The sequence below is a fragment of the Gracilinanus agilis genome, chromosome 4 (assembly GCF_016433145.1).
Source record: "Gracilinanus agilis isolate LMUSP501 chromosome 4, AgileGrace, whole genome shotgun sequence".
NCBI lineage: Eukaryota > Metazoa > Chordata > Mammalia > Didelphimorphia > Didelphidae > Gracilinanus > Gracilinanus agilis.
The window spans coordinates 178202787-178213045 of NC_058133.1; the positions used below are offsets into that span (position 1 = coordinate 178202787).

At 37.1% G+C, this 10259-nt stretch overlaps 1 protein-coding gene across 1 annotated transcript; it reads left to right on the top strand.

The window, feature by feature from the left end:
* Positions 1 to 2171: 2171 nt before the first annotated feature.
* On the top strand, positions 2172 to 5867 carry MRPS23 (mitochondrial ribosomal protein S23). Its single transcript, XM_044673360.1, has 5 exons — positions 2172 to 2280; positions 3203 to 3373; positions 4770 to 4847; positions 5076 to 5202; positions 5553 to 5867. The coding sequence occupies exons 1-5, from the start codon at positions 2237 to 2239 to the stop codon at positions 5574 to 5576; spliced, it is 444 nt and encodes a 147-aa protein (XP_044529295.1). The 5' UTR covers positions 2172 to 2236; the 3' UTR covers positions 5577 to 5867.
* The last annotated feature ends 4392 nt before the right edge of the window (positions 5868 to 10259 follow it).

A 10259-nucleotide genomic window follows, 5' to 3' on the forward strand; every position in this document is an offset into this window, starting at 1 on the left:
AAGTCAATATAATAAAAATGACAATTCCACCTAATTTTTTTATTCAGTGCCAAACCAATATAACTACCAAAGAACTATTTTGTAGAGCTAGAAAAATAATAAAAAAATGTAAGAATAAAATTTGGTCAAGAATATCAAAAGGATCAATAATTTTTTTTTCCATTGGAAGTGACCTTTAGTACCAGATCTCAAACTTTATTACAAGGTGGTAATCATCAAAACAATCTGGTACTGCCTAAGGAATAGCATGTAATCTAGTGTCTGATAAATGCAAAGGTTCAAATTTTTGGCACATGAATTCACTGATAAAAATTTCTGGGAAAACTGGAAAGCAGTTGACAGAAATTAGTTATAGACAAGTATTCATAATGTATACAAAAATAAGTTCAAAATGGGTACATGATTTATTCATAAAGTATGATATCATAAGCAAATAAGAGAATGGAAAATGTTACCTTATATCCCGGAAAAAGGAATAATTTATGACCAAATGGGATAGAAAACATTATAAGACATAAAGTGGATAATTTTGATTACATTTAACTAAAAAGGGTTTGCACAAACAAAACCAATATAGCCAAGATTAGAAGGAAAGAAGGAAACTGGGAAAAATTTTTGTAGCAAGTTTCTCTGACAAAGGCCTTATTTCTTAAGTATTTAGAGAACTGAATCAAATTTATAAAATACAAATCATTTCCTAATGGTCAAATGATATGTACAGGCAATTTTCAGGAGAAGAAATCAAAGCTATCTATAGTTATATAAAAATATCTAAATCATGAAAGAAATGCAAACTAAAACAACTTTGAAGTACTACCTGAAACCTATCACATTGGCTAACATGACAGAAAGAGGAAATTATAAATGTCGGAGGAAATTGGGAAAATTGGGACACTAATGCAATGTTGCCTGACCCTTGGCAAGTCACATAATCTCAAATGCCTAGTCCTTAGCACTCTCTGCCTTAGAAGTGGTACTTAGAATCAAATTTAAGACAGAAGATAAGGGTTAAAAAAAGAATCAACCAACTCATCAACCCTATCTGACACAGAATATGCAATATCAGCTGTATAATTTCCTATCTTTGCAAAGAAGGAAAGGCAGGTATATTTCTTCATCTGGCCAAATGTTCGTTATTATAATCACAAACTTCAGTTTTCATAAAGCTAGACTGGAAGGGATCTCAAAGGTTATTTAGTCTATAACCCTTTCATTTTCTAGATTAAGAATCTGAAGCCTTGGCCTTGATCAAATGACTTGCCCAAGGTCCTATAGGCAGTAAATGTCAGATGGAATCTGAACCACATCTTTTTATACCTTGGACAAGTCACCCTCTCTTAAGCAATCCATTCTTTCTTCAGTAAAAGGGAGGGGTTGGACTAGCTTTGGTTCCTTTCTGTTCTAAGCCTGGGATTCCTGGATCTCATGCCTGCAGATTGAATGTTCTGTTCATTCTTTTTCTCATTTATAGTGTTGCAGTCATTCTGTCTATTTTCTTCCTGGTTCTGAAACTTTATCCTGCATTGAGTTGTAGAAGTCTTTCCATATTTCTAAGTCTTAGTTCTTAGTTTTCCATTCAATTAAGGCACCACAAAGTGCTTTAATCATTCTCCAATCAGCGTACTTCAGGCCTTTTAAACCTCCCGCCTCTCAGAACCCTCTCCACCAATCAGAGTCTTTAAAGTCCCTCGCTCTAACCTTCTGGGAAATGGAGTCCAAGTAGTTTCTCCCAATGAGCGTGCTTTACGGGTTTTTCTGGGAAATGGGGTTCTGTATACTTTGCTCACTGTCTACGTGTAAAACGAGAAAGCTTGGCTTAGGGACTTCTCTATTCCAGCACCGATATTCTACCTTCCAAGCCTTCTCCCTTCGTCAGATTCGGCGTTGCTCCGTTAATGTTGCCTGTGCCTAGTTTAGTAGTTTTTGGTGACTCTGGGATCAAGTGCTTCTGCCTGATCAGGAACGATCACTCCGCGCCCCCCCCCCCCGCCCTCATTCCTCTTGCGGACTCGGGCATCATTTACTTTTGCTTGGCAACGTCCTATCATGGCGTGCTAGGGTCTGCTCCTCCCACTCCCTACGACAAATCGAGGCCCGAAGCTGAGAAAGGCACGCGCACTGCTTCTTGGCCCTCCTGACCTTTGGCTTCTATTTCCGTTTCCTGTGCTGCCCTTCCTCCGAACTATTCTCGCGCGGGGGCGGACCTTGTTAGGGGTGTCTTTTGTTTGGGGTCGTCATGGCGGGAAGCCGGCTGGAGACCATCGGCACCATCTTCACCCGGTGTGTGCGCGCAGAGCGCACGGGGCTCCGTCTGCGGGGGCTGGGCCTGGGGCTGGTACAGGAAAGGGAGGCTGTAAATGGTCCAGAATATCCCCGTGGGGAGTAGGGCAACACTCCCTGATGCTTCCTGGGCACCCTCTTGGGATGGCAGCTCCTTTTCTTGGATACGGGAGACCAGGGTGCCCAATCCCCATTCTGTCACTAGCTAATCTGTGCGCGACCTTGGACAAGTCACTTCATGCTTTTGGACCTCAGTTTCCCCATCTGTAAATCGAGCGAGTGACAGAGGCGCCATGGTACGATGAAAAGAGTTAGAAGGCTTGATTTCAAAAGTTATCTGGGTCAGAACACCATTTTGACATTGGATAAGGCACTTCACCTTTACCTCAGTTTACTTTTCTGTAAAATGGGTGTGGACTAGATCGAGTTCTTAATCTTGTTTGTATAATGGACTCCTTTGAAGTCTATGGATCCTTTCTCAAAATAACTTTTAAAAAAATTTTCTTGAAAGGAAATGTTAAAGTTCAGTTACAGGTTTTTAAACATAATGATGTAAATTTTCCCCCCATTCAGGTTCATAGACCTCTTTCCAAGGTTAAAGTTAAAAGCCCTTAGGCCAGATCATCTCTTGAGGACCCTTAAGCACAGTACTTAGCATGAAGAAAATGCTTAATAAATGGTTGTTGGCTAATGTATCTCTAAAGTTCCTTTCTAAATCTTGTGATTCTGGGAGATGTTCCCTCTCCTTCTTACTTTACAGGGACGTAGAGTGGTCAGTTTTCTGAACCACGGGCCTTAAGTAAGCCCATGGCTCCTCAGCTGTTGGGCGTGGGCTTTGTGGCCCTTGCTTATAATAAGTGTAGCCCCTGGGGTCTTTTGCAAAACCCACTTTTGAGCAAGCTGATTAATTCTTTTCTTCAAGGACCCGAGACATGATACGGGCTGGGGTGTTGAAGGAGAAGCCCCTGTGGTATGATGTGTATGAGGCCTTTCCACCATTGAGGGAGCCTGTGTTCCGGAGGCCCCGTCAGCGCTATGGCAAAGCTAAGGATCTTATACCAGAGGTCCTGTACCAGGAAGATCAAATCAGAGCGTGAGTGATGGTACTCTTTATCCAGGGAAAGGTGATGGCAAAACCCAGGAGGGAGCTGTTAAGTTAGTACTCAGTGAAAATATTCGTGAAACTGTAAATGGGAATTGGAACTTGATAGTGAAATGAGTTGGAAATTTGCTGATAATAGTTTCAGACTAGGAAATCCATTTTCTTCATTCTATATAAGGAAAAAGGCTTAAAAAGGAGGATCTAAAATCAAAGAACTGACAACGGAATAAATGAGATATACCTCCTTTAACACAATGATTCTAGCTACTTTAAAAGTGCCAAAACATGTTCAGAACTTCACCCAAATTCCATCCTTCCTCAAAAGGGACAGATATCTATTGGGTGGACAGATGTAGCAAGTGGGATATAAACTTTGAGGATTAGGACTGAAATTTCTTGAAATCTTCTATTCAGTTGGGGAGCAGTTAGCAACTTCCTGGAACAACTTCTGGAACTTTGATTTGGAGACTTTAACTTTGATCACATTCATTTCTCTTACACAGCTCAGTAGATAAGGAATGTTTAACTGACAGCTTAATGAAAAAAACTCTCCTTCAAAACTTATTGCTCTGGAAAATTCCTTGCTTCCATATAACTTCTCAGAAGCTGAGAAAAGACTTGAGGTCTTGCTTCAGTAAAACCATTGCAAGACACCTCATTCATACTTGTTTCTTTTGTCTAGGAGGCAATGACCAATAAATCATTATACTTGAATTTTAAATATTGTATTTCTTTTATGGAGAAGGTATTTCCTATATATAATCTCATCTGTCTTCATTTTTGTGAGTTAGAAGAACTGGGATGTTCTTTCTCCACTTTGAGAGCATCAGGGAAAGGAACTAGAGAAATAGTTTTATTATTTGGGTTATTAAATACTTGACTCTTCAACATTCTGTTGGGCTCCACTGCACTAGTTTTTAAAGGCAATAATATAAAGGACATACTTATTAGCCAACTATTGCATGCAGAACATTGCTAGGCACTGGAGGGAAAGCAGTTTTTACTAAGAGTTGATATGGTTCTTTTATACATTAAAGGATTTTTGCCCATTGATTTTGTGAAAAACAAAGGAGCAAGTGACAGTTTAGGAGAGTGTTGCAGATTGTCTTTTCTAGCTCCTGATTTTTACTGAATATTATTGTGAACAATATTAATATCACAGTACCTTGCAATTATGTAGTGCCTTTAACATTTTCAAAGAGCTTTCTCATGTAGCTGAAACTGCTAACATAGCTTGACATGTTTCTTTTGTTGGCTATAGAAACTGACAACTATATATGGAGTATTTTACATATTTCTCAAAGGTTGAGTGATTTATTCCTCCTTAAATATCAGTCATTGATACTGATTTCTAACTGAAGGCTTACCATTTTTTTTTGTGTTCTAGGAAATATTATAAAGTTTATGGATCTGGACCCAAAACTTTTGACCTTTTCAACCCAAACTTTAAATCTTCCTGTCAAAGGTAAGAGTCTATATGTATGCCAGCTCACATTTAATAATAAAGCATTTGGCAGTGTTATGAGCTTTTTTATGTAAGTTTCAGTTAAGAGAAGACGAGGTTCACACATTGGGATGTTTAGTAAGTTTTCTTGCTCTTTTGTAGTAGCTGAGAGGAAAAAAAATGTATCATTTCCTGACACAGGGAAACTGAAAATGTTCATATCTGAGAGGGGACTGCTTGGATTTTCAGATTTGTGGAAAAGTATATTGAACTACAGAAAAAGGGAGAAACAGATGAAGATAAGCTCTTTGTGGAAACAGGAAAAGCTTTATTGGCAGAGGGCGTTATTTTACGACGAAAGGGAGAAGGAGCAACTGTAAGTAACCTCTTGCTAAGCATGGTTTAGCCCACTGAGAGAAGTAAAAAAATATCTGGACCTCTTATCTACCTATAACTTGTTTCCCCATCCCTGGTTTCACTTGTATACCACAGATCAAATCCTTTACATTGAATTCCAAAGGAATTAGAGTGTTTCCATTTTGAATATTGCTCAAAAGATATGAGTTATCAACTCAGGCTAGGATGTAACTATTTATTTTAGTGGGGTTTGACTTAAAACACCAAAGTTTTGATATGTTGTCTGTATATAATCCCCTGATTAATGTGAGTAAAAATGTCAATATCTGTGATATACTGACATCTGGTATTGGTAATCTTTCTTTTTAGCATTTAGAGAAGTCAGAAACCTGAAACAAGAACCTTATATCAGAACTGTATTGGAGGAAAACTGGCGTAGCCCCATATGATCAGCCTTTGGAGTTCACTGAAGAGAAATTGAAAAATTTGTTTCTTTACAATTGAATTATACTTTTAATTGCCATAAATACCTGATCTCTTAACAACCATATACAAAGCCAGGGTTGAATTTTTTTCATGCTTGAACTGGGTAAATATTTCTTAAGTTATGAACTTTTATGTGTGAATTTTGTACATTCAGCTGTCTTTTGGGGGTTTCCATTAAAGCCTGTAATCCAAGAAGCAGTTATGTGAGCTTTTGTTTTGTATTACTGCTTAGCTATTTATGAAACATTCAGTCTGAAGCTGCCAACAATCTGATAAAATCCCCATATATAGGCTCACACAGTATTTTTAAATGCTTTTTTCCAGGCATGCTTGGTTGGCTTTCAGGGTTAGTTTGTAGATTGGATGAATTTTGCTCTCTTGTGTTTCCCTCAATTCATAATCTGTCAGTTGATTGTTCACATGGATTCAGTGTGTTCTCATGGCAGATTTATTACTCTCCCCAAATAACGTCTGCTGTATTTGTTGCTATAGAGCTATCAGCCTTCTTTGTGGAAGACCAGACCGACTTTCTTTGTAAAGTAACAGTCAGAAAGCTGAACGCATGGTTGATTGGGGCTGGAGGCCTTAACTACAGTTCTTGTCTCACAAAAGGGGGTTTGAAGAAGACCATTTAGTCAAAGACTGAATTTACACGGTGTCCTTGGAAGCATTCCAAACAGAGGGAAAGGAAAAAACTTTCTGGAAGCATATACACAAACCCCAGCTCCTAAAAAAGGAAGCATTCCACCCCAGATTTAGCTATTTTATTCTGCTAAGGATATGATTATGATATGACCTTTGACTATGAAACTTTAGTCTAAGAAATATGTTTATAAATTTACTACTTGAGCCTCCTCATCTATTTCCCACACTACTTTGAAGCAAAGGGAATGCTATTTTGAACTTGTATTTTCCTTGTTATCTTGAAATGAAGTTATTCAGGAGTAAATAAAAAAGATTCTTCATCCTTTCAAAAGCCCATTGTAAATTCAATCTCCTTGAAACTTTTTATTAAGAGTTCAGGTGGAGACAGGTACAGGGAATGAATTTATTTTCTTCAATAAGTAGTGACATGCTATAATAATACCATAAAATACTAATGCTAAGACAAATAAGGGTGGAAATTAACAAAAATGTAGAAGAGATAATTCCTTCTTTCAGGGAACTCAAGGTCTATTGGAAAATTCAATACAGAGATAGAACTAATCAGCAGATACACTTTGTCTAGAATGCAAAGTTTTTGGCTTTTTCTTATAAAACTTTTCATTGGTGTCTTGATTTGATAAAACAGGCTGGTAGCCTGATGGTAAGGAAGTCTCTGGTTTGTGGGAGAGGGTAACTCTGAAAGCATTCCTACCATCTGCTACACACATTTGGTTTTCAGTAATGTTTTTTCCTCAATTACATGTAAAATCTAACTTATGTTTTTTAAAATTTTGAGTTCCAAATTTTCTCTCCTTCCCTCCCCTTCCTTTTTCCTTGATATGGCAAGCAATTTCATAAAGGTTATACATGTGCCATCATGCAAAACATATTTCTGTTTTGGTCATATGATAAATAAAATTTTGGGAAGGGAAAAAAAACCCTGAAATATTGGCCCATAGTTTGATTAACTCTTTACTGCCAAGACAAAATGTAAAGTGCAATTATCTGGGAAATTCAGTATCATTTGTGCAGTGAATTTGGACAAAATTATTTTGGTATTGAATATATACTATGAATTTTAGCCCTCTAGTATATGCCATGGAGGATGCTGAAGTGTAAAAGGTTTAAAGCAGCAATCATCAAAACTCTTTGGAAAAGTAGATCAGTGGAACAGATTAGATACGGAAGAATACATGAACTTGGTATAATCAGTAAGCAAGTATTAAGTGCTTACTATGTGCTAGGCACTGGGGTGAACTCTGAGGATATAGCATAAACATGGTCCCAGCACTCAAGGAGTTCATATTCTCCTGGGAGAGACAACATTCAAGCAACTGTACACGGAAGGTGGGTCCCTTGTAAAAGGGAGGGTAAATCTCAGAAGGTAGGCAGTGGCAGTCAGAGACAGGGGAAGGCCTCTTGCAGAGGGCGTGATTTGAGCTGAATCTTTTTTAACCTTTACCTTCTGTCCTAAAATCCATGCTAAATATAGGTTCCAAGGCAGAAGAGGGGTAAATACCAGGCAATTAGGATTAAGTGACACAGCTAGGAAGTAGCTGAGGCCAGATTTGAACCCAGAACCTCTTGCTTCTAGGCATGGCTCAATCTACCAAACTGTTCAATGTTGAGCTGACTTTTGAAGTAAACCAGTACATGTGTGGAAGGAGAGCATTCTGAGCACAAAGGAATGCAATAGTGTTTGATAAATCCAAACACATAAACTAGTTCAGGAAAGAACTATTAGATAACAAATAGGAAAACAATTTGCCAAAAAATTAAAGGTTTTGACTAGCATCTTCTGCTACCTGCAAGTTCCAAATGGATATTTGACTTAATTATAAAGAACACTTTTTAAAAGAAAAAAGGAACAAAATAGATGGGAGTAACTATCCATCGTGGTCCTCAGAAAAAACAGAATAGAAGAGAACAAACAAGTACTTACTATATGCTGGATACCATGCTAAGCAATGGGGATACAAAGAAAAAATAAAAGCAAATGGTCCTTGCCTTTTTTCTTTTATTAAGAATTTTGACTTTTTTTTTACAAAAGCAGAATTTCTGTAATGATTCCTCCTCCCCTCCCTTCCATATAACAAATAGTATTTTTAAAATGAAAAGGGAAAACAATCAGCAAAGCTGATGGTTACATTGAGAAAGTCTGAAAATACAAGCAGTGTACCACCCATGGCCCTTCTACCCTTGCAGAGGAGTAGGGTTAGGTCTTTGGAGCCATGCTTGTTCTTATAATTTTGCTGCATGCCTTTTGATTGCTTTGAGGTTGTTCTATTTACATTGTTTACATCATGTACATTGTTTTCTCTTCTCTGCTTATTTCATTCTGCCTTAGATTGTATGTCTTTCTGTGCTCCTCTATATTCATGTTTATTGTTCATAGTATTCTAGTAGTATTCAGCACATTGATTTATTGCAGTTTGTATTTTTCCTTAATTGATGGACATTTACTTTGCTTCCAATTTTTGGGGAGCTTATATTTCAATGGGAGAGACAACATGTACATAAATAGGTAACCTGCATAATAAATTATATACACGATAAAAATAAATGATCTGAAATTGAAATAAATTAATTGCAGCAAGGATAACAAAGAAAATTGTTGATTGCAATTCTTCCATTTCCTCCTACCTCCTCCTCTCCACCATCTCAAGGGTCTGATGTCCAAGATAAACAGGAAATTAACCCAAATATATATGTGACCAAAAGCCAGGTCCCCATAGAAAATAAATGTTAATGTATATGAGCAGCTTTCAGATAAATTAAAACTATTAAGATTAGTGATGTTAAAAATTAAGGGCCCTTCAAATTGCCGATCAGAAATGCAAATCTCTACAAGCCAATTAAGGTTTATAAGGCTTTTTTTTTCTTTCACAACAACCATGTGAGGGAGATAATGTATGTTTTTTATTGTATTTGGAGCACTGGATTTTGAATTAGAAACCCAGGTTCAAGTCCCAACTATTATTCACTCTCTATATGATCTTGAACAAGTTATTCACTATTCTTGAGTTTCTTTATCTTGAAAATGAGAGAGGGAATTAAGAGTCAGTGACTAACAAGGACCCTTTTAGCTTTAAAATTATGATCCTACAAAGAGTTGAAAAAATGATGACAACTAGAAGAACAAAAGGTCAAGACTATCAAGGGGATCCATGGGGAAAAATGAAGGGATGGCCTAGCAATACCAGATTTCAAATTTGTTACAAAGCAGTAATCATCAAATAATCTGGTAGTGGCTAAGAGGTAGAGTGGTAGATCAGTGGAATGGATTAGGCACACAATATGCAGCAGTAAATGACCATAGAATCTGGTGTTTGATAAACCCAAAACTCCTTGCTATTGAGGCAAGAACTCGCTGACAAATACTAAAAAAAAACTGGAAAGCAGAAACTAAGCATAAACCAACATTTCTATATGGTCAAAATGTGTACATTAGACATAAAGGGTGATATAAGCAAATTAGGGGAGCAAGAACATTTTTCCTATGAGATCTATGGATAAGGGAAGGGTTTACCAAATAAGAGATAAAATTGAAAATTTTGAGTATATTAAATTTAAAAGGTTTTGCACAAACAAAACCAATTAACAGGTCTGATAAAGACTTTATTTCTCAAATATATAAGGAACTGAGCCGAACTTATAAAAATAACAGCCATTTCCCAAGTGATAAGTGGTCAAAAGATATAAATAGATGGTTTTCAGATGAAGAAATCAAAGCTTCCAAGTCATAAAAATGCTCTATATTGCTCCTGATTAGAAAAATGCAAATTAAAACCACTCTGAGGTATTAACTTTATACCTATCAGATTGATTTACATGACAGAAAAGGAAAATGACAAAAGCTGCAGGGGATATGGGAAAAATAGGTGGAGTCCAACCTATTTTGGATGGTGGAGACCAACATTCTCACAACAATTTGGAACTATTCCC

Bases quoted from the DNA above. Each gene is read 5' to 3' on its own strand.
- MRPS23 (XM_044673360.1), top strand. From the start codon at position 2,237: ATGGCGGGAAGCCGGCTGGAGACCATCGGCACCATCTTCACCCG. The intron at 2,281-3,202 runs GTGTGTGCGCGC...CTTTTCTTCAAG, and splicing joins ATCGGCACCATCTTCACCCG to GACCCGAGACATGATACGGG. The intron at 3,374-4,769 runs GTGAGTGATGGT...TTTGTGTTCTAG, and splicing joins CAGGAAGATCAAATCAGAGC to GAAATATTATAAAGTTTATG.